Genomic DNA, 24,953 nt, shown 5'->3' on the forward strand with positions numbered 1-24,953 from the left:
AATGGATTTAGCCAGCTTGTACTTAATAGCTGCCTGTGTTATTAACAGGCAGGGCAACAACCACAAATAGTGTTAGATGAGCCTTGAGGATTTTATTACTTTATTAGGGGCTACATTAGTAATAAACAGCACTTTGCTATTGGAAGGCAGGGCCTGACATGTCACAAATTTCTTTCCTTGCGTGTTTGGTCACATGGGAGACTAAACAGTGGATCATGCAGAGCAGGTTTTTTGCTTGCAGAGGGTGTTGATTGTATGGAGGCCTTGGGTTTTTCCCTTTTGGCAGCCTTTTACCTTTTTTTAGTTGTCCTCTCTCAAGTGGCTTTTGTTTTTAAAACTGTTGGGTAAGAAGCAGTTTCTGTTTTGTTTTGGTTTGAGTTTTTCAAAATAAGAATGGGGTTGTTTAATTATAGACTGCACTAGGACTTTGGCCTTGATCTAAATTCAGGGTTCAGTGGGTTCACTTCAGTTTTTAAATATACAATATTATTTTTGAAGTTCTAATCAAGCCAGAAGATATGGCATATGTCTCTTCTGAAGTAGTTCAGTGTCTATCCTTAGAGTCATAGAATGGTTTGGGCTGGCAGGAACCTCTCTCCTTGCAGGCATATAGTTAGAAAACATTGAAGGAAAGTGAAATTGATGCTTTAAGAAGTGTGCCACTCAGATCAGGCTTTGGACTGCTCATTGACTTTGAGCTGGTGGGCACAGATTTGTTGTACTCATTTTCTGGAAATCCAGGAGCTGGGTATTTCTTTCTCAGTACTCAGCTTTAATCTGTAGCTAACAGAATCTGCAGGGCTTCCTGCCATACTTACATGCCCCTGTAACCTAATTTCAACCTTTCCTTCAAGCTTCTTGCTGTTTTCTGGCTACCTTCCTAACCTGACAACTGTCTGTTCTCTTCCATTTCTTAATTTCCTGGCATACAGCATCCTCAGATTTGGAGAAACTTGTGTAGTAGTTTGAGCTCTGGTGTCAGTTAGCATGAGATACTGCTGAGCATTTAGAGACCAGTGCTGAGGGACTGCCAGGAGGTTAGCAGACAGCATACCCTCCAGAGGACATGGAGCTGTGAGCCAGTTAGTGTGGAGCAGCCATGGTGTAATAGCAACAGCATCTTGTCCTGTGTACATTTACCATGGAATGGGCGCACAAGTGGGCATCTCTTTTAGATGGGAGGCAAACAAATTTGTGTGTTGCAGGTTCAATAGGCCTATGCTATTACACTGAAGCAGATAACATAGCATACAGTCCAGCATGTAAAAAACCTAATACCTTTCTGCAGATCTTGAAATTTTTGTTGGACTCTTGTCATCTGAATTTCTAAGAGAGAGGTCAGGCTCAAATCTTGTTATAATTAGATGTGTATGTGTTATGTACAGAATGAGTCATACAGCCTGATAATTCCTTCTTGGAGGAAATGAAAACCTTGACAGCTGTGTGTGTAGAAGATGAGCAAGGGAGAGTTCTGTGTTGATTAGGATATCTTGAAACTGCAGTGCTTCACAAACAATAGCTAATTGTTACAACAGAGATATTATGGCTATTAGTAAAAAAGTGCACAAGTACTCTGCTGCCACAATCTGAAGCTTTAGCTTTACTTGCTCAGTGCAGGGTCTGACATGCATTGGTGCTTTCTAAGCCAGGGAGCAGGGCTGTGGCAGTGTGATAGGAACACACAATCTGTGACGGAGGGATGGACAATACTGTTTCAGCCAGCAACTGGATCTGCTGTCTGCCTGACATGCCTCTGCTGCAGCCTTTCCTCTTGCACATGTACTGCCTAGTCAGTCCTGATTCCATCCTGAGTGTCTGTTGTGGTATTAGATGTCTTGTGGGTCTTATTTAGGCAGCCTTGATTTTAAGGTGCTGTGCCAACATCATGGGAGCAACAGTGAGGGGCGTAAGAGGTGAGCCAGCCTTCCTGGGCACTTGACTCCTCCAGTGCATCCCATTTGGTGAGTTTTCCTTACGTACTGCACTTTATAGATGCTGTGTGTGGGGGTTCATGGAAGTGCCCTGAAGTCTAGAATGTTTCCTGGATGCTCAGAGTGGTGGTGTCTGTAATAATACACTCTGGCAATATATAGTGTGGACAACAGAGTTTCAGGCAGACGTGTGTGCCAAAAGTGCTGTAAGAAAAGTCTTGACTTCTGCTTTGGCTTTTTAAAGAGAATCCACAGAATTCTTGTAACTTGTGCACATTTTCACTTCAATTATTTTTTTTTTTTTAATAGCTGTGTCATAAATCTCAGGAAAAAAGAATTACCACAGAAATCCTTCCAGACACATTAAGTTTGTATCTTGGGCAAGATAATTGCTATTGGACAATTTCAACAGGTTGTACTGTAATAGCTTACTGAATTTAACACAGCTGGTTTTTGCATCAGCCACAATTCATTGTTTTGAGACAAGAATGCTGTTATGTAGCAGTTTGGAGAAGACTTCTTTTTTTCCCTTCCTTGCACAATGTATCCCTTTTGTACTTCCAAAGTTCATCTCAATGAAAGAACTTGTGGCTTTTCAAGAAGGAATTTTTTTTTTCAATAAGTTCTGTGATAACTAAAAACTCTCCTTCTCTCTTCTCAACAACACTAATCTAAATAGACTATGAATGCATTTAGTGGAGTTTCAGGCCTTTGGAGACCTTCCTTTTTGTAGTATTTTGGTTTTTAAGCCTTAGCACTGACAGCACTGATTGAAAAGAAAAAATATTAAAAGCTTAACATTCTCAGATTTGTTAAAATTATGCTTTTACAAGAAAGGGAAAGCAAGTTCTTCAAGTGAGAAGATCCTTCTGAAGTGCAACTTCCACAGGCAGAATCTATCACTAAAAATAAGTAATTTTCCTTCTTTCTCTTTACATCCTCAGTTCTCATGCAACTTTCTGTGGACAGCTTCTGACCCTGATATGGAGGAAACCAGACAGACATCACTTAGGTCTCTTCTATGCTACAGCAAAAACTATAGGCATACCTTGCCTTCCAGGTGGCAATTGCACACTTTGGAGTGTTTTTAAAAGCTTGGAAACATTGTTCCTCCCTGCTCCCTCCTCCCCCATCTCCTGCAACACTTGCTTAATCCCTGCTGTTATTCTATCAGTGTGATTCATGTTGTTTGAATAATTTTCATTTTACTCATGTAGCACTGCAAATATTTAACAGTAGGCTACCCTGCCAGCCCTAGGGAACTTAGTGTCTTTAGAACTGTAGTTCCTGTTGTCAGTCATTCTGCAAATATTCCATATGTCAAAGGAATTGTTCCCAGTTTAAGTAGTTACCGGTTTACCAGCTCAAGTTTAGTTCCTGGATAAGATGGCTCTGCTGGCTGTCTCTGAAGAGAATAGCTACAGTGCTAAATTGATTAGCTTGAGCTTGGAGACAACTGAAGAGAAGATTAAAGCACTGTTAAAGGTGGCACCAAGTAGAAAATTAGAAGAAATTAAAGGACTCTCAGTCCTGTTAGATAATGTTACTCATCTCCTGGATCCTGCTCTCCAATTTCTAGCAAGAAATCAATTTAGAGAATTATTAGGGGAATTCTGCATGTAAGATTAAAGGTTTAGATATTACCTAATGTGTGTAGTTGAGTCACACTGATTAGAGGTTTCCAGATCAGTTTCTATTCCTCAACCTCTTGTCTTTTTCATTAACTACCCTTGCTTAGACACTTTGTATAGTCTTTCTGACTGTGGCATTGGAAAAAGAAAACTCCAGAGGAGAAGCAAAAAAGCAGAGAGGTGGGGAAATGCTAGAGATGTTTTGATCCTATTTCTCTCCTCAGATTTGGTCCCTAATTCTGGTCCAATTTGTGTGCATGATTCTAGTCCCGTTTGGGCATCTTGCTTGAGTGTGTTAGAGGTCTCAAGCAGTATGTTATGATCTTGTGGAACTGGCAGCTGCTGTGACTTTCTGAAGAAGTGAAGTGAAAAACTGCAAGCTTTCTCTTGGATGTTTCTGTTGACAGCTCTGAGAAGATACCTGCTATTTCTAAGGGTCTTGGTTTTAGGTGGATGAGTCTTGATACAAAGTAGCATGGTATGATGGTAAAGGATATCTTTCAGATGACTTTCAGCAGCCAACAGCTGGCATTTTGGAATACCTCCTGGCTGTAGGATGCCACAGATGCCACAGGATGCCTGGCTGTTTAAACTTTGTAAGAACTCTAAGTATGTGTAAAATTCTGCAGATTAAACTGATCCATATGATCTCTCAGCCAATGAATAGCATGTGCTGTGGATTAATACAGTAATACATCTGTACTTGTATGCCTTATTCTCTTTGTTCCTAGTTCAGATTTTTTTGGTAACATTCATTAGCCCTACAGCTTCATTTTCTGTATTTCCCTGAGAATAATAAGAAGAGGAATTCTTTCAGTGGTGCTATAGTGGTTCCAGTGCTGGGAAGTGTAATGTGTAGAGGCAATCTGGGCCTTTGCAGGTATGAACCCCAAGTACCCGTCTCAGTTTATCCTTAACGAAAGTGTGTTAGAGGTGTGGGCTCCTCTGTCAAATTAGGGTTACTTTGTATCTCTCCCATTGTGGGCTTGGCTGTTGGAACTGAATATATTTAATTCCAGAAAGGAATGTTTTGATGATAAGAATGGTTGAGGTATAAAACTGGAGTACCTATTGCTATTATTTGCTTGCCCCTTGTGCTACTTCAGTTGTAGGATTGGATGTCCAACCAGAACACATCCGTGTTATTTCCTCTGTTAATTTGGTTGCTTGGCTTTGTTAGCTTCTCCCTTACAGGAATCATTAAGACTCAGGCCTTGCATACACTTGCTTCAGCATCAAGAGAAAACCAACTGCACCCCAAGGACTTGACCTCTAGAGAAGAGTAATTGTAACCTGGTCTGATGGCAGCAGTAGTGGCACTCCCCTTAACTGGAGACTGTGTAAGAAGTTCACTGTAGGACCTGAGATGAGTAAGGGTCATGGCAGCAGAAGTAAGGTTTAAAACAGAGAAGGCAGTAACTCAGGTGTTAGGAAGACTAGACTAGTCTGTAATGTTAAAAGGTGAGAAATGTATTCTATTTCATTGCAAATGTTTTTCCAGCACTAAAATAAAATTAATGTGTCCCATCTGTTAGGTCTGTTCACTGTCTGCTTAGTACATTTTCTTAAAAACAGAAACACAAAACACTATCTCACCACAGAGAAACTGTTGTAAGCTCATAGATGCTTTGAACTATCTGGTTAATTCTATCATCCTTTTTAAAAACACATACAGCTGTGGAATCTTTTTACTTTGGGGAATAGAATTGAGGTGAACCTACAAGATGCAAAAATCTTTAACTGTGTGCTTGCTTACTGGCATGTGTGAATATCAGCTCTATCTTTGAGTTAAATGCAACCAACTGAATATGTACAGAAGGACAAGTCTATTATCTGCGAGTTTTAATTCATGGGGCATGAGTGCTGAGACTAAGGAAGGACTGAAAGTATCACCTTTGTCACATACAGCAGTTAAAAAAAGGGACAGATGTAGGTAACAGACTTTACATAGAGACAAAGTGTTAAGAAGCTTCTGCTTATATTCCAAGATGAATGTGTTTATAACAAGGCAAACCAAGCCTCTAGCAGTATCTCTGTAATTTTAAACATCTTGAATCTTGAAACTGATACACCTTGGGATGTGCTTCAGATTTCTTGTATGAAAGTATATTTATTAGCTTTTTCTTAAATTATTGTGTCATTAAAAAAAGAAATATCTATGAATTTGAATACTGGGTACATGTATGTGTGTCTGTATCTGAAATAAGCTATTTCAATAGCTTTATCCAGGACCACATGTAGATCTTGTGCTTTTTCTTGTTCCCGTGTAGCTTGCAAAATTATTCCTAGTACATCTTTGATCATTTTGAAATACAGTTAGAGTTTTTTATAAACTTGATTCACTGCAGACACTTCCCTTTCATGTCTTGATTGTTCATAATAGAATTTTGAAAATACATGTCAACACTTGAACCATATTTGATCTCAGTTTTGCCCTCATCACAGCATATGGACTGTCAGCTTCAGTTTTGCTGTAACAGTTCACTTAGCTTCTCAGTTTATACCAAGCCCCTGAGTGTGCTCTCAGCAAATGCAGAGTGATGCTTCATGACCAGCTCTGCCTCACCTTTCTCTGTGCTATACAAGGAATCATATTGTTTCATCTTCAAAGTGGTGTCCTTTTTTTTTTCCCCTGTGGATTAGTTCTGTGTAGGGAGCTATAGCATGTCTCTCCAACTTGAGAGATAAACATGTGAAAGGCTTAATATATCCGATACTTCCCAGCTTGCAGAAATGGAAAGGCTCATTCCTGTGCCATTGATCCTTGTCAAGAAGCATGGACAGCTCTATAAGCAGTCATACACTGATGCAATATTAACTGGAGAGTGATAGACTAACTAGCTGTATTGTTTTTGGGGGAAGAGTGTGTGCCCTAACTATATTTTTTGAAAGAGTGCATGAAAAACAAAAAGGAAAAATCCCATTTCCAGTAATGATTCAATCTCGATTATCAACTCTGTGAAGGTCTGAGTAAGGGTTAGAGCACCATTGTCCTGTTTTGTCAGCTAAAGACATCTCCTTTTTGTTGAAATAATACTGTCAGCACTTAGAGTGATCCTAGACAATTGTTTTTTGCAACAGCTAGAGGGTTGCAGACTCTGGTGCCCATCACTGCAGCTTGTATGTGAGATTTGAGTCGGGCTGATTAAAGGTAAACCTGACTCTTCTGTATGCACCAGTGCATGCAAAATTACATCTAAATATTATATAAGTAATAAGTAAATTAGACTGTTCAAAGGAACTGGAGTTTAAAAGCCTTAGAAAAGGGAGAGTAATATTGGTATTTGGAAAGTGTATCGCTGTTTAAACCTTATGCTACCACTTTAGGGCTTCATGAAGTACTTCGTAACACAAAAAAGCAATGTCTAAGTGAAGATATTTCATAGAACTTAAGACAAAGTACATATTCTTTACTTTGTTTATATTCTTTTCCTTGGTAATCAAATATTTTTGTGAATTAGATAAAGGGAAGAAAGTCCCAAACACAGCTTGATGTACTGCACATACCAAAAAAGTACATTTAAAATCACACAAGGGGGCCTGGCTTTCAATGACAGAAGGCAGGAAATTTAGTGTTCTGGCTGAAATTCCATCTCCAGTTCATACTCTTACAGCCTGATGTTGTAGCATACATGGTATGCTTGACCCTTTAGCTCTTTCTCCAGCAAAAATGAGAGGCCTCCACAGGAGTTTAAGCGAAGTCTGTCTGATTTGTAGCTTTGCAATTCTGAGTGCTTAAATTTCAAAAGTGGGGTTCTTGGAAAGCATCTAAAGGATCTTATTTAATTTAAGTGAGCTTTCAATTTTTTTCTTACATCTGATGGCTATTTAGTTTTTCATAAATGAAAGCTAACCATCAAGTCTGATTGCAATGATCAAAGACCCAGGGTTTTCAGAAGACTAAACAGCAGAGGATTCTGGGTTTTTTTAAACTTAGTTTTGGGGTTGGTTATAGCAAGTAAACCCCACAGAATGCAGGGGACTAAATGTGGCATAGCCCCATTCGATGGGAAGTTAAATAGCGCTGTACTTGGGTACAACACTTCTCTGAGGAGAAGAGGAAGCTTTAATTACTGGATTTGGATGTGTTTCTTGTGGCTGGATGCCTGATGGGATTTGACTAATTCCCTCCAAATGCAACTTTTTAAAGAGAGTGATTTCCTGTCATGTACATGTGTAGAATTAGAATAATAGGTAAAAGATGTTCAGTTGAGTTCTTGCTTTACAGAAAGGTGGAAATGGAATCTTGCAGAGCTGCAGTAAAAAGCTCATTTGTGGGAAACAGATCTGGCAAAAATGTTGTCTAATGGAGGATGCAAGCTGGCCTTACAGGTGCTCTCTCATGAGAGAAGTGCTGGCAGATCAGTTAAAGGGAAATCCTATTGTGGGTTGGTGGTGACGAGATAAATTAAACACACTGGGCACAACTCTGCAGAGAAAGTCTCTCCTGTTACTGAAAGTCGTGTAAGCCCTGCATTGTGCTGAAGGCACAGTGAAACTGATAGCTGCATTCTCAAGAAGTGGTTAGGCAGGGAGAGAAAGGTGGATTCTCACAGAGAAGAAGGAGGTTCAGAGGTAAAAAGTACCATATTCAGAGACACTAAAGAAATCCTTATGTAAAGGCAGACTCCAAGACTTTGGAAAAATGAGTCTAACTTCAAGCACACAATCTATATTTATGCATGCAGGTGCTAGATCAGAAGTGATGAGCAGCCAGTTATTTCAGTGAGAACTTATGGATGTGGAAGCTTTTGAATTCTGGTCTTTTTCTTAAGTGCCTGTGTGTGAGCTTAAAAGCTCATGGTCAAACCTCCCTCTTTTTTATTTCTTTTTATCTTCTTTTAATCTCTTTCAAATTCTTTTTTTCCCCCCTCTTGTAGGAGGGTAATTGAGTTGTTTCCTCACTTCAGAGCCTGTAATAGCACACAAGGAACCTTTTTTATTTATTATTTCAGTTGAGATAAATCAAAGTATGTTGTGTTCTGAGGAAGGCTTGCTAAACATCTTGCTGGTGGTAACCTCTTCCTCCTTCTTAGAAGGTCTCAAGGATAGAAGAAAGTAAGATAAAGGGCAGATAATTGTTGAACTGCAAACAGCAAGCTCCATTATCTCATTCCTTCTCTCCCTTCCTTGTGTATGTGGCACACACATGCTGGTTGGGGTGTGTGTTGTGTGGCAGTTTTTGGGGAAGCAGCAGTGTTTTGACACTCATCATAAGCCTACTTAACCATTTACCATTGTCTCAAGCAAAAAGGAAAAATATTCTTGAGTTGCAATCCCTGCAATTATTTTATTGTGGCTTTCTGATATCCTGGAAATACGTCTAGGTTAATAATAGTGAGAAGATGCAAACTTCTGAACATGAGGCATGAGAGGGAGAGAGGGGAGGAGAACTGAATGCTGTCTTGAGGAGTTGATTTTCCTGTTTCTTGTGTTAGTGAAAAGATGTAATCCAAATAGATACTGTGATGCTGCCCTTGAATTTTTTTTTGTCTGGGACTTTTTGTATACATTTCCAGTAAATTCATTCATCCCCTTCACTCTGGATCCCCGGAAACATACTCTTGAATTAACGAGTGTTCTGTAGTTTTAGTTCCTCATTTCACTTATCAGCCATCCAAACCATTCAGAATCTGAGGTGTACAAGAAAATTCTCTTAGTGTTTGCTTTTGCACACCACTGTTAATGGGGGATCTTGATGCGTTCTGTAGTTGCCAATGATGGATGTTGTGGCACAGCTGGAGTGTTAAGGTTTGGAAAAGCACTCTGAAACAGCTCAAACCCAGTATTCCTTGTGCAGAATTTAAACCAAGTTTGTGCTATGAGAGGTGTCTGTGTGCTGTAACTTTTTTGCTCAGTAGATCCTTGTAGTTGTCACAAACATGAAAAAATGAAGTAAGCAGGGTATTTCTCTGGAATCTTGCAGGCATGTAGTCTGTGGGCTGCCGCTGCTGGTATTTTTGTGGGAAGGTGAGAAAGACTTTATTTAAAAAGAGTCTCCTTGTCAGGGGCTGCAGCTTGTTCTAGGCAGAATGGAGTGTATAGTGTGTTCAAAATGCTGTCATTATGGACAGAGCCTTCTGCTCTTAACAGAAGTATTATTGTAGAGATGCTGTTTCTCTTCCCAGTGTCAGCAACAAGGTACTTTCACTTCTGTGCCAGTGTGCTAATTTATGCCATTGCTAGCTTGCCATATCCCAGATTCTTATCTGCACTGAAACTAGGCTCTGCTTAAAGTCTAAATGGTTGTGACTTCACATTATAAAATGCAGGGGTTTTGTTAGGCTTTCTTTGCTTTGTGGTATTTTTCTACTAATATAATTGCAGGAAGAATGGTTATCAAGGTCAATTTGTATGGATACACTGGGAGTGTTTTCCGGTGCTAACAAAATAAATTCCTGAAGTATTTCAAACCCTTCATGCATGCAGGTTGCAATAGTTCCTGCAGATGAAACCTTGCTTACACTAGTCTGTTCCTAGCAGCAGGCAAGCTAGTGAACTTCAAATTTGGATTGAATGGAATGATAGGAAAGTGATAAATTCATCATGCTGACCATAAGAGCTGTTGGATATAGAGAATTAAGGAAGATAAATCTTGCCATATTCTTTTCCATGGCAGCACTTAAATGTTTGGAATGCAATAAATGATTTTCATTACAGCTCCTTCCTTGGTGCATGTTAGTGCTTGTTTGCCCTTACAAAATAAGCCATGCCTATACATGCCTGTTTAGGAGGAAGAGCCAGTGGATCAATCAATGCCACAACTGATATGGAAGAAGAAACAGAGGTGATCTCTTGACGTTTCTTGGCTTTCGGTCGTGAGTTCTGATCAGTAACCATGCTGTGGCAATTGCCTGAGGAAGCTTGCCCTTTCCTTTATAAACAGCTGACACTTATAAAAGCAAGATTATTTTAATCTTGTAATGGTTAACACATCAATAAAAAAATAATGTATTTGCTTTTAAAGGATTAACTCATTTGTATTGATTGAAAGCAGAGGAGACATTGAGTGAGTTTAGGTTACCGACTTTTTTTTCCTTTGGTTGACCCCCAAGAGTCTGAAAGAAAAGTGGCTTTTTGAGGAAGACTTTTGGCTTTTCTTCTGTCCTTTCAATCAGGCTGTTTTTCCTAGCCATTTGAGCCCTTCTGGTCTTTCATGAAAAAGTTGTTTTGTTCTGAAATGTGCTTGATTCACCTGCATGTTCTGACTCTCTTTAGTACTTGTGATTTTTCTCTCTAGCAACATTAGGTCCAAAAATGTACTCATACAGCCCAAATTAAATGTTCGCCTTGTTCTGTTGTAATGTTTCATTTACTGTGTTTGGTGCAACTGCTGTTAGGTATTTAATAGAAATGGAAGGTTACTACTCAGAGCTACTTAGATGAGGTGGTTTTATAGGTTTTTAAACCAAGTGGAGGTCTATGAACTAGCTTCAAAACCAATTCAATTTAATCTGGTGGTCAGTCTCAGTGTATCAACTTCAAGTATCTCGTATTGTAGTTTTGAACACTCTGATACTACCTTTTCTAGTTTTAAACAATCGAAGCTGATGAAAACAGCTGGGGGAAAACAGGGAATTTCCAATCCTCTCACTTTAGTTAATTATGCCAGTTGTTGTAGCAGAAGGGTATATTGGCTTGCTTTGCAGCCAGGGGTCTTCAAAGTAGTCACTTAGTGTCGAGTGTGACATATGACTGTTAAGCACATGAGAACTGAAGATTGGGTTGTCACCTCCTTGAAAAGGCTGATTTGAAACTTTTTAACTTTTGCAGAAAGCTGAGGGTTTAAAAAATCTCAACTTTATTTTATTAGGTACAAGAGTTACCTTCTTAATTCCAGGATTAGAAATGATACAACAATGCAAGCTCTGTCTCTTTTGACACTGTTTCAAGGCACTTGTTGCTGATGTCTGCAGTGTCATTATTTTGTTTCCAGGTGTCCCTTTAGGGTCCAACTACATAGTCTAGCTTTTGCACTGAAGTTTCTTACTTCACACTGAAGGTGCTACAGCTGTGCTTCTAGTTTCTGTTTCCTCCCACTTCTCTGCCTGTTTTCTTCATTGGGCATCTCCAGTATATTAAATAGTTGCTATCTCAGTGTTTGTCTTGTAGTGTTCTGCGTCCCTGGAGCTCTTCATCTTCATTTACTTCATTTGGTCTGTCATCCTAAACACACTTTCCACACCTACTTTTCTTAACCACTTGATGTGTTGCCTTTGACGACATTCAGACTACTGTATGGGGGAGTCTTGTGGTTATTTGTTGGTTTTTAAATGGCAAGCAGTGACATTTAAAGCAGACCAATTTTTTCTCTTTCCTGTGCAGTACCTGGTGGCTTGTTTATTAGACATGCATAACTGAAGGAGCATTGCATTCCAAAGTAGCACTAAAAACTCCTTGCAATTCCCTTCAGCCTTCCCCCTCAGACCTGGCAATAGTTGGAGTCTGGTTTTGAGCAGTAATTGCAGGAATCGTGTGAATCTGATGTGCCTTTTCTTGAAAAGCTTCTGATTGTCATATTAGTGTGTCCAAACCTTTATTTTGAATGTTAAAGGCTAAAATCTGACAGCTGAATTTCAGTATTGATCTTTTGAAATAAAGCATGTAATGTTATGTGTAAGTATCATTATATGCTGAATTTCATTCTGTTCTTCATTTCATACATGAGTCTGATAATGTGACTGCAAATGTCTTGAAAGGAAGCAGTCCTATTATTCTATTATTAAGGTGAAATTCCATGTCTCCTCATGACTGTTGTGTGGAGAAGGCTAAGACACTTTTATGTTTCATAGCATTAAGCAATAACATCAGAAGACTCCTCAACACTCTTTAATCTGGAAAGCACCTATGTTTGCCTGAGCTTCTAGGTAATTTGTCCTTAATAGAAGCTACTGTCCTCTTTCCTCATAAGGTTTGGGAGAGTTGTAACAAATACAATTTTGCTGAAGTTCTAGCAAAAAAAGCATGAACTCTTACTGAGGATAATTTTGTAGGAAAAGTATATTTTTGTGAGCTAAAATGGTCTTTTTAAACCAATGTTCAATTTGCTGTGTTGTGATAAATGCAAAAATTAACAACCTAAAGCAGTTACTTTTAGACTCTGGCAACCAGATACACTGACTGTTGGTGTCCTGTTACATGACAAAAGGCTAGCAGTAGGAATAATGGGTGGCTGTTTCACTGCAACCTGATGATACAGAGTTTGAAAAGGTCTGAACACTGCTCCATTTAGCAGTGAGGTCTCTATGAAATGTAGTGTCCTTTGCTTTCATTGTCATAGCCCAATCAGATCTCTGCTCCAGTTGCTTGTACACTTACGCAATGGCTGTTGTTGTTGTTGTAGTAGAATAATGCTTTGAGATTATGTGTATGCTGTAGCCTTACTGTACCAGCAATGAAATTCTTCAGGGAGAGAGTAACATCTAGTATTCTCTTTGGGAGAAGGACACTTAAAATCCTTGGGGATATTCTTACCATGCAGAGCTGGTTTGTGCTAGGAAGAGATGTAGAACAAGTGCTTTTCTTTTAGTTGCATTGGTAATTAAGAATTACCAATAACATAGTTTTGTGCATATTCCAAGAAGGCATTGTTGAAGGGCTCTGAAAAAATACCAGGCCATCAAGCTGGCTGTTTGCATGATCAGCCTGAATGACCAGAAGAATTGGATTACTTACGTGACACTGAGAGAGCACTGAACTCTGTGTGGTGCTTGCCTTAGGGACAATTCAGGGCTCTGCATGAAAATATTACCTGCTGGCCAGCTAAAATCTGAGATCAGCTGGAGTCTTAAAGGACTGTCTATAGGAGAGTCTTAGTTCAGCTCCTCACTTGGTGATTAATTAGCCTGTTGTGCTTCACAGAAATACATCAGAAATTGGAGTCAAAACCAGAATTCACATCAGTAATGAATCAGGTCTGAGCACTTGCCAGGTGTTGGTTTTAGATTGGGGGCCTGGTGGGCTTTGTGTATGTGCTAGAGTCAGATTTGATACTTGCCCTTGCAGATGCTAAATCCTATGTGTGTGCCAGTTTTCTCTGAGTCTGTGCTAGAATCCAGGTGGCCAGCAGGTCCAGGACAGTGATTTTCCCCCTGTGCTCAGTGCTGGTGAGGCTGTACCTTAGGTGCTGTGTTCAGTTTTGGACTCCTCACTACAAGACAGACAGTGAGGTGCTGGAGTGTATCTAGAGATGGGCAATGAAGCTGGTGAAGGATCTGGAGCACAAGTCTGATGAGGAGTGGCTGAGGGAACTGGGGATATTTAGTCTGCAGAAGAGGAGGCTGATCACTCTCTACAACTAACTGAAAGGAGATTCTAGTGAAGTTAGGATCTATCTCTTCTCCCAAGCAATGAGTGAGAGAATAAGAGGAAATGGTCTCAAGTTGTGCCAGAGGAGTTTAGATATTAGGAAGAACTCTTTCTCTGAGAGTGTTGTTAGACGTTGGCACTGAGAAATACTGCTTGTACTGTTCCAGTGAGGCTGGGAATATCTATATGAAGCTAATGTAGAAGTATTATTCATCATTTTTTCCTTAAGCATACTAGCAACTTGTGATTATTTGAAAAGGAATCTCAAATTGAGCATGTTGGGCTTTTTCTTGAGGTCTCTATAAGGTCATCTGACTCCCTTAGGAGTTCAAATAAAAGCAACGAGAAAGAAAGATCAAAGTTGGAAAAGCTCAAAGCAGCATTGTTTCCAACATTCAGTCAGGTTGGCTGCAGCTCTGTCTAGCTGAGCCTAGTCCAGACTCCAAGGATGGAGATTGCATAGCCTCTGAGTGACCTGTTCCTGAGCCGCTCTGCTCTCCTGTCACACGAATTCCTAGCATAAGGGACAAGTTGTTTTGGATCTCTGGCTTGCACCAGCTTGCAATTTCTAGTTGTTAGTGTAGTCACTTGATCAACTCCCTTCCTCTGCAGCTCCAGTGGCTGGGCTAAACATTTGATTTTTATTAGTGTGTTAAGTCTTGTTTAGCCTGAATTTTTGGTAGAGGGACTAGCAAGCATTTTATTTTGCAAAATTATATGCTCTAAGCACAAATTATGAGCAATTATGAGTAATTAAATTCAGCACAAAAAAATAATAGTTTAGTATTTTAAGATTTCACTGAAGAACAGGACACTGTATTTTTAAAGAGCCAATCAGATGACTCTGTAGAGTTCAAGAGCTTTCCTTGCCTAGTTGTAAAATACAAATGTATTTTACCTGTTTGGTCTAGAAATAGTCAATATGAGGAAGCATTTTGTTTCTGTACCTTATTCTGAAAACCTTTCTGCATACCATTGCACTCCTGCTGTTAGTCTAATGCAATAGATATGAAACAGCATCTCCAAGTAGTCATGAGAATATGAAATTACTCCAATGAATATATGAATACTCCAATGAAATATTGGAGTATTTCCTAGACTTGAGCACCTTTTGTAGGGTTATGTCCTTTGGTATGAAAAGGTGGTTGATATCAGCTCTAAAGTCTGGCCCAGACTGGATTTGTCAATCATTCTTTGAAGAACATTGAGTGCAAGTAACTCTTGTACTCACCCTTTGCCTTGATTATTGCTGAAGGACAAAAGGTGGATGTACAGCACTATGATCAGGCTTCATATTGAAAAGGAGAAAAGCAAATACTGAGCTAGGATGCTTTGTGTCTGTGTGCTGCATATACTTCCCAGCTTGTCCAGCCATCAACAGCTTCAGAAAGAGAGAGAGGGGTCAGGTTCTAGACTGCCAGTGAAATGTGCTGCTGTGCGTGGGCTGGATGACTCCAGTTCCCGAATGTTGTGCAGCGTACTGAGGGAAGCAGTGGAGCCCTCACACCACTGTGATGCTCCTTCCCAGTAAGCTTTGACAGTTAAAACTGGTTGTGCTTCATCTGCCTGAACAATTTAGCCTTGTTAAATAGTAACTGGTGAAACTTTGCCTATCTGCTGAAAAAGGCCTTCAAAATGATCTGATGAGCTCAGAAGGAGGCAGGGCCTAACTGTAAGGAAGAAGCTATTTTTCTTTCTAGACTATCCCATTAGGTGAGCCATGACCCACAGACTTTACTCCTAGAGTCTGGCTTATGTGTGCATAATCTGAGGAGATCAACTACATCCCTATTGTGTGGTTGTGTGGTTCACATTTACCTTGTTACCCAGGTTCCAAAATGCAAAGAAGCCCAACAAAATACAAACAAGTTGGAAGTTTCAGAAATAACAGGAGTTGCAGTTACATTTTAACTTTAACGTGATAATGGTGGCACATAATTCATTCAGGTGAATAACACAGGAAAATGCAGAGCCTTTTGAGAGGCACAGAGGAGCAGAGTTGGTGCAGCCTGCTGCAGTGTTACATGCTGGGACCAGGCTTGGGAGCAAATGATCCTATCTGCTTCACTTGTTTTTTCTTGAGAGAAGTCACTGCATTGCTGCCAGGTTTTCCTTCCAGAGTGTGCTAGTCTTTTTGCTTTGTCCCTGGTGAGGGGACTGGGGCTGGTAGTGAAACAAGAAGCTTTACAAGCATGATGTAGCTACTGTAGTGGTATAAAAGGTCTATACCTAAAGCATAAGCCCAGTGCTGCTATAATGATTATTTAAGCAGTGGAGCTGCCGTGTCTTAACCCTGGGTTATCTTCCTTAGCATCACTTGAGTGCTGCTTTGTTTCACTCCCTTGTAGCATTTATCTTATACTTAATGTAGGTTCCTTTTCATGAGGGTACAATTTGATGGGCTTGATGTAGTACTGAGCACAGCAGGAATCAGATTGCTGATTAGGACTTGTAGATGCAGCAGTGAAATATTGTAACTTACAGCATCATGTTGTAATATTTTTCTTTGATGCTGCTTCAGTTAAGGGAATTGATATCTGGGAACTTGATCAGTCTCTGTGACTTACACCTGCCTACTTGGCCCTCTCTTTGTGAACTTATACTGTACAGGAGCCAGCTCTTCATCCTTGTTGTCCTTATGTTGCTCACACTGAAATGAGAGAGTGGTAATATTGTAGATGTTTTTGAAGGGTCTATGTAAATACCAGTTTTTAAATACCCTAGAGTTAAAGCAGTGGTGACTGTTGCATGTATCTTTAACATAAAAGTATTGGTACAGGTGGTGAAGGGAGACATTTTCAGCCTCTCCTGATCTACAAACTTTTCCCTTGCCTACCCCTTAAGGAAAATAAAGTTTTTGATGTGTAACTGAGCTAACAAGATATGAAGCTAAACAATTAATTGCAAATGTTGCTTTGTCTTTCCAGTACATCAACTGTGGTAACCTGGAACAGCTATTAGACAGTAATCAGCATCTACCCTGGACAGTAAGGGTGAAACTGGCTTATGACATTGCTATGGGAATCAGTTATCTCCACTATAAAGGAATTTTCCACCGAGACCTTACATCCAAGGTACTGTTTATAAAATAAAGGGAACTTACTAATGAAGGTACTATAACTGGTTGTTTGGTTCTTTCTCCTCCTTCCAACAGAGAACTGCTGTTGTATAAGATGTGATCTAAGACATTTTGAGAAACAAATTGAAATACAGCTTATGGAATTAAAATTTCCTCAGAACATGTTGATAGTTTGTGTGGGACCTGGAGAAATAACAAACCTGAAGGAAGGTCATTCCTTAAATGAGTTGAGATTAGGATTTCCCAGAAAGCAGCTGTGGAGTTGTTTAGTTCTGAGTTGTGATTCAGTAAAGTATTTAAATCCCTGGATAATTAAGCTTAACAATCTAACATTTGGAATAGGTCAATCACATAAAAACCCCAAACTGAGGAGATCATTACAAATGCACTTTAAAATCTCCTTGTTGTCTTTGTTTCCCTATGTATTTCACAAATCTTCAGCGGGAAGACTGACCTTTTGTTACTAACTCAGCATTGTTGTGCACAATCCTGGTTTCTGTTTCTTTCATTTCTAAAGATCAACAGGATCAAAACAGTTGACTGAAATTTTTCAAACTTAGAAATTTCTTCCAGAATGGTACCACAATGGCAGAGTTTTCAATGGAATAGGTTTAAAAAAAACAAATTAACTGCTTTGGTGTCAACTTTTACGAATTTAGTTGGTGAAGTAGACCACTAATTGAAGCTCAGCTAGAAATATTGACATAGGAACACTAAACTCTGTGAACAAATTGCCCCAGTATTCACACTGGGTCTTGCCATCCAGTGCACTCTGTGCTGAGGGCTTTACTGTACTCTCTGTCCTCTTGTCTGAAGCTAAAGAGCTAGTTTAAACTCACTGGGGACTTGAAACAAGAAAGTACTCCAAAACTGTTCTTGGGAAGTCTTCATAATGTCACTTCGATGAGAAGCACCCAGAAGGACGTTACCTTAGCTTGAAAGGAATTATTTTTTTAAGATGAGAAACAGCTTTTAAAATGAAAACCACAGCACAGTGTGTTCACAGAAGAGAGTGATTATTGATCCTCCCTACAATTCTGGTTGTTTTAAATCTACCTCTGTGTAGTGTTAGAGGTGAAGAATGTCCATTTAGCCAAGGGGAAAAAAATTAGTTCAACTTGTAGGTGAAAGAAGTATTTCAGTGAAGTCATAAAATACTTCCTTGAGTGCTCTCTTGAGTGAAAGGTGCTGAATTCTGCAAGGAAGAATATAAAACTTAGGAAAAATGCTCAGCCTTGGAGTCAAGTCACTTTGACATGATACTTTCAGAAAGCTCCATTTCATCCCCCTTGGAGTGTGCAGGTAAGAGATGCATAAAAATAACTGAAATGGTAACACAATGTTCCCTTTTTTCTCCATTTCAGAATGTTTTTTAGTACATTTAAGAGTGGGAAAGTAGAGCTACTGCAAGGAATGAAAGTTGTTAAGAACTCTGTGCCTGCAACACTTATCAACAGAATGACTAGTCATATAAAAATCCATTTCCTGAGACCTCTGTGGTAACCTTTGTTCTAAACTTTGCATAATTGTGTGTCCTTCTCTGGAGCTGCTCTACCAATGTTTCAATGTTACCTGCTATCCAATGGCAATTGTTTAGAAAACACCCCTGCTGGGAGAAGTGCCTGATTTCATTGCAACTGCAAACTCAGCAGTGGCCACAGGAAGGGTTCTTTAAAAACAACCAAGCAAAGGCTAAGAATTTACTACCAGTTACATTGTATTTGGATGATTCTTAGCACTAAAGGTGTGGTACATGTGTGGGTCAGGTTGGAAGCTGTCAGGATGAAAGTTGAAGTCATCAGCTATATTCTGTATTCTCCAGTTTCTTGGGTTTTGGGGTTGAGGGTGTTTGTGGTGTTTTAGTGTTTTAAAAAGTTACTTTTTCTCATGTTTTTGAGGTGATGAATGCACTTGTTTGTCCTCCTTGGGAAGGGAAGTAGATGAAACACCTGGCTTTAAATGCTTGGGTGCTTGTGAATTTTATCAGTGCATTGTTGTAGTGATGAAATATATTTTAGAATTAAATCTGGTGGGCAAAGGACTCTCCTGTTGGGCAAATCTTTTCTCTTGTGGCTGGCTGAATTTTAAAGGAGTTGCAAAGCAAAAAAACCCAACCAAACAAACCCATAGAAAAACCTGTCTCTAAAATTTTCAACTTTGTGGCTTTTGTCTACTGCTTGAGGAGGGGTTTGTACTGATGATGGGATGAGTTATCTTCATTCTTGGTCAATAGCCAACATGTGAGCAAGCTGAAGGAAGATGTGGTGAGCTCTTTCCTTGGGAGAGAACTTGTGATATGGATTGAAGAAAGGCAAATGCAATACTGTTTTATATTGTCCTTCCTTCTTTGTTAAACTTCAGGATTTGATGTGAATGTTTTAATAATGAAATGAAGGCAAAGCCAAGGATTTAGACATCTGCAGAAGTCAGAACAGATACTGAGTTTGCAGCAGGGGAGAGTGAGGTATTTTTGAAGAGATGTGTGTGAAGAGATGTGTGTTAACAGGATGAAGCTGAGACTTTCAGTGCGTGAATGTCTCCATGCTTTACCTATTACACTTAACAGAGTAGCCCACTGCAAATTATCCCTCTAATATGAATTTTACTATAAAAATTACTTGGGATTAATTTAGACCAGTACTTTTGCCTTTCTTCTTCTGTTCCTAGCAAACTTCTAATTCCTGCTGCACCCTGGAGCAGATGGCATAAATACATAAAGTTTATTCTCTCAGCCATGACAGCAGAGCTGTCTTGCTCTGACAGTGCATACATCTCTATGTACTGAGTGCATAAAAAGTTGAAGAAGGAAAAGTTCCTGTCCCCTGCCAATCTAAGACTGAAAAATAAGTGTTTTTGACAATTAGTTTACAGCAGGATGATCTCTCTTCCTAATTGCACCGTGTGGAGAGTAGCAGAAAAGCACTGAAAGTACAGAAAGCCAGAGGGAAGAACGGTAGAGAAGAGTAGATGTAGGTCATTATAGTCGATGTGACAGCCCACAGGGGATGTCAACCCTGACATCCCACTGCTGCCTTTCCCACTGCCCTCCTGTCAGAGAGAGGCAGTGCTAGTTAGAAGAATGTGTGCTGCCCAGACAACCGGTGCTTACCCATGCCATGAGCAGCTCAGTCCTTGGGCTCTGGGCTTGAGCTGCTGCTGTAGCTGATCAGGCTGATCTGCCCTGATGACAGCAACAACCTAACTTGGTTCTGTCAGAAGGTAGCAGTGGTCAAATTGGCTGTTTCCAGATGCAGATAGTAGAAGTGTGGGCAGGGTGCCTTGTACATTTTGTAAGCCAGTAAACATGGTGTCCTCACTTTTGACTTGTCATGGAGAGGTTTACACAGAGATGAAGCTGTAGATGCATTATGACAACCAGCCTCGTTGGCTCTTTCCCTGTGCCCTGTCCGAATTGCTGCAAGCCTTGTGAATAGTTTTTCATTTGGGGCTCATTGTAATGTGCACAAGGAGGATTTGCATCCTGGAATCTTGAGGCTTTTGTAATGTGCACAAGGAGGATTTGCATCCTGGAATCTCGAGGCTTTTGTTCATCTTTCAGTGATTCTCAAGGAGATCTGGTTATGAATTTTAACTCTGAAAATCCTAGCCCTAGAAGATGAAGTTATTAAAAGAGAGATCATAGTGTGAAAGATTGGAAGTGTTTCAGTAGCAACTGGTGGATTGTGATAAAGTTTTTTCTCAATCTGACTTGTTTTTTCAATATTCTGTCTTGTTACCTACAATTAAAATCACAGTGTTTGGGAAGGCACAGGGAAGAAGCGTTCAACCTGCAAAAAGGATATAGCAAAATCCTTTTGTACCTCACCCCTCAAAACAAATATCTTACTTCTAGACAGAGAGTTCCTTCAACATCTTGTTTACACTATATTTGCATTACATTCAAACCCTGATCTGGAAGCACTGTTGATTTCCACAGAAGTTTGTATCAGTGACTGCCCTAATCAGTTAATTTATTCTTGCAGTATCTGAGATGAGGGAGATGAATAAACTCAGCCTTACCAGAAGAGATTAAAAGCAAGAATACTGGATATGGGTTTTAAGGATTTGTTGAAGTGTTTGTCATTTTACACATATTTAAGTTTAAGGCAATATGCTTACTGACCTCAGAGGCAGCTGGAAGTGTTACAACACATTAATAGTCAGGTTTGCCCCAGGAAGCATAGAAAGCACAAAATTAGCAACAATCTCTGAAATATCTTGTTAAACTACCTTTCTTGTCAAATCCTCCTGTGGGGCTGAGGAAGGTGAGAATCCAGATCCTGGGGTAACAATGCAATAGTGGTAATCATGAGGCAGGTGACCTTCATTTCCAGCCCAGGCTTTCTTTTTCATCTCTTCCCAGCCTTTCTTTCACTTCACTGCTTCTGTGGCAAGAGTGGCCACAATCCTGAAAATAGTGATCCAAGTGCTTTATGTACTGCCCCAATTCACTGTCAGTGTGAATCCATTGTGTGCACTAAAAGGCATGTCTGCCTGCTGGAAAAGCGTACAATCATGTAATTAAAGACTTTACCTTAATGTGTGTGCACAGGGAGAAGAGAGATTGTCATAGTGAGTTTTACATCCCATCTTTTGGGCAATATTAAATTGTGTGTTGTGTGTAGCTTGGTTTGAAAAACAAAACTGTGAAAACCCAATGGCATTGTGCTCTTCATTTGAAGGTTAGAAGCTTGAAATTCAAGAGGCATCTGCTGTTTTGGTTAATACAATAATTAATACATGAACTAGTATTTTTAATTACTATTTATTACTACTGTTCATTGTGGAGCAGAAAGAGAGAGAGGAACAGTAGAGGCTCCTTGACTGTGAGAAGTGAACACCTATGAGTTTGCCTATTTTTCGCAAGACTGATCATACCTACTTGATGACTCTCTGGTCCTTTCTGCTAGTGCACAGTGCCAGCCTCTGGCCAGACTCTTCATCCTTGTTCAAAGGCTTTTCCTTTTTCCTGCCTCACAACCTTCTTGTTCAGTCTCCTTGTTTGACTGTTGGCCATTACCCTCTTCCCATTGCTCCTGCTTCATGCTTTATCCAAGCTGTCTTCCTGTGTCTTTAGAATTTTTAAACATTTCTATCTCTCCCCCTGTTCTGCTGCTCCAGGTTAGCTCTGTTTCCCCTCTCCTGTATTTCTTTTGCTTGCGGTTCTTACACCCTTGTAATAGTCTTTGGGTTTTTATCCTGTCCCAAGAGATCTGGGTCTTGGTCCCTGCCAGCTGCTGGCTTGGACTCCTGCTCTGTCTTGTCACCTTACTCCTTCAAATTCCTCACACAGTATATGTATTGTCTCAGTCTATTTTTTGCAGGGATGTCAAAAGATGCATCTTACACAAAGGTCTCATCACATTTTGAGTTGAGAACATGATAAATCTGGTATGATACCATAGGCAAATTTTTTGAGGATTTGTACTTTTACTTCAAAATTTGCTTGCAACATATAATCTGTTTGTTCCCCCAAGCAGCTGAGCTGTCTTAGCTGAACAACCCCCCTTCCCAAAAGCCCAATACCAAAGCACTTGATTAAAAGTAGACAAACTCCCAAACAAACACCTTTTAGCTTTACAGAATTACCTGCAATTGAAAACTAGGTGTTGTAATCCATGGTAGGTTGAGAGCAGTTTTAGGGAACATTGTGAGCTCCATGTGTGAACAAATTCTTATCTCTAAGCATATATATATATATATGTATATATATATATACACACACATACACACGTGTGTGTGTATTCCTGCCACCATCTGCTTTCACTTGACAGTAGATGTATAATGGCTCACCCTCCTTTCATCGAGAGAGTAGTCTCAGTTACTACAGGACAGAATCATGTATGTAAGCAATTACTGTGGATTATCTGATGTAACATAAATTCATTGCCTTTGGGCTTGAAAGTAACGTATCCTGACTTCCTACCTTGTATGCTATTTGCTTGTTTGACACAAAATAAACCCCAAGCAATGAACAGAACCTTTGTCCAATGACTCATGCTCGCTGCTGCAGTTGTAAGGTCCCCTTTGTGCTGGAGTAAGCTTTTGCCTCGATATTTTGCATTGCAGGGGAGGACTTGTACTTAAAAAATCAGCTGTTATTTCTAACCATAGTCTATTTCTAAATACTAAACTTTTACTGGTACTTTGAGACCCAAATGGAGCCTGCCCCTTAAACACAAGAGCTTTAGTCTCAAAAGTGTATCTAGTATTCTAAACTTCCTGTTGTGCATTTAATTGCTGATGGTGTTTCTCTTAGGGGATAGCACTTTAAAAACAGCTGATACATCTCAACTGGCCTTTTCAGTATTTCAATTCAGTAACAACCATCAGAAGGTTGCAAATGACACTGCAGTAGCATTCCTGTATTTTCTGGAGTGCAATAAAATCTGAGGAGTTCAGCTTGTATGTCACAGCATAACATAAAACAATGGGGTTTCTTCACCTGAGCAACTCATTTATAACTCTGAAACTTTTGAGACTGTTTTCGTTTTTGTTTATGTAAAAGGGAGAGTTGAATATTGCATTCTTCTTAGTAGGATTATGCTGTGCAAAGCAGATGTTAAGCTCCTGTAACACACAAAGGAGGCTTTATGTTCTTTCACATCTGTCTCTGCATAAACAGCTCCGTTAACTCTTTAAAGCTCATGTACAGAGCTTCTTGCTTCTATTAAGTGACTGGCTCAGGAAAGACTGATGTGGGTCCCCATTTTGGGGAAAAGAAACCCTGGAGAACCCAACAGTTGAATACTGTCCTCTCTGACTGTGTGAGCTGCCGAAGGAAAGAACGTCCCTGTCTGTAAAGCTCCAAAGAGAAAGCTTGGGGAGGTTGTCATGTTTTATTGCCTTGCAGCTTACACAAATAGTGCAATAGGAAGTTGAAAGCTTTTTCTTAAAGCCTATGTTGTAAAGCTGCTTGGCATTTCATCTCATAGGCAGTTCTTGAGAGGCTCTTTGCACTAGAGAAGGATTTAAACTTCATGTCTGTGCCAAAATCCATTAATTAAACTCCTTAATACCAAATTGATACACATATTCTCTTTTTTTGTAGAAACTGACAAATATCACTTTGTCAGAAGAAACTGCAGTATGCTGTGTTGTACTTTCCATACTAAGATATCACCTCTAGCTTAAATTTAACAGCTCTTTACAACCTTCTAGTCTCTAATGAAGCTTTGTCTATTTTTTTTGATCCCGATTTATCTTGGCAGTAGCTATACTTAGTAGAACGCTTAGAAATGTCTTTTATTGAGTGAACGTGAACTACCAGTTACTGCAGGCTGTGTAAGCCACCTTTGCATGAGCTGCATCCTAAACTGGATTCGATACAGTGTTATGTAATGGCTTTACTGGGCTGGGAAGGGTGAAGGAGGAGTATGGTGATGCTGAGGACTGGCCTTGAACATTTGAAGAATCTCAGCACAGAATGAAGTGTGGCCATCTGGAGAACTTTGTCCTGAATGAACAGTACAGGCCTGAAAAGTGCCATCTGGCCACGTTCATGTCTGCAGAAGGGTTTTACTACTGATTTTGGTAGGAAGAAGTTTCCATCCTTTCTGGGTTCCTTGAAAATGGTGCTTAGCTACATAGAAGAATTGGTACTAATTGAATTAAATCAGTTTAGTTTTACTACAGTGAGTGTTTGTAATGACACTAGTGTGGTTTTGTCTGGTGCATGTTACCTGCCCACAGCTGATTGAAGTATGAATAAGTCACTCTTGTACTGAAATATGTATCCTGATGAATTTGAGTTAATACTCAGCACTTCTTCATATGCAGACAAAAGCCCACCTTCCACTGATGAGAGAGAATAACTTACTTTCCTTCTTTATGTCATTTACCATTGTGCAGCCCACCACAGCAGAACAATTGATCAGTACTTCAGAGTAGAAATGTTGCCCTAGGCTTTTTCCCCTATGGCACTGTCATGGTGTACTGGCCTCTCCTTCAGGACCTCTGGACCCCACAGAGGTGGGCTGTCCTCTCTGGTTTCTCAAAAGGCCA

At 39.8% G+C, this 24,953-nt stretch overlaps 1 protein-coding gene across 2 annotated transcripts in view; it reads left to right on the forward strand.

The window, feature by feature from the left end:
* TESK2 (testis associated actin remodelling kinase 2) overlaps positions 1–24,953 on the forward strand; it is an 80,566-nt gene that overhangs the window by 38,363 nt on the left and 17,250 nt on the right. For both annotated transcript variants that reach the window (XM_062004012.1, XM_062004013.1), the window contains one exon: positions 16,798–16,944. In XM_062004012.1, coding sequence (XP_061859996.1) covers positions 16,798–16,944 — 147 coding nt within the window. The remainder of the gene's footprint in view (positions 1–16,797; positions 16,945–24,953) is intronic.

Source organism: Colius striatus, chromosome 10, assembly GCF_028858725.1.
Source record: "Colius striatus isolate bColStr4 chromosome 10, bColStr4.1.hap1, whole genome shotgun sequence".
In the NCBI taxonomy this organism is placed as follows: Eukaryota; Metazoa; Chordata; class Aves; order Coliiformes; family Coliidae; genus Colius; species Colius striatus.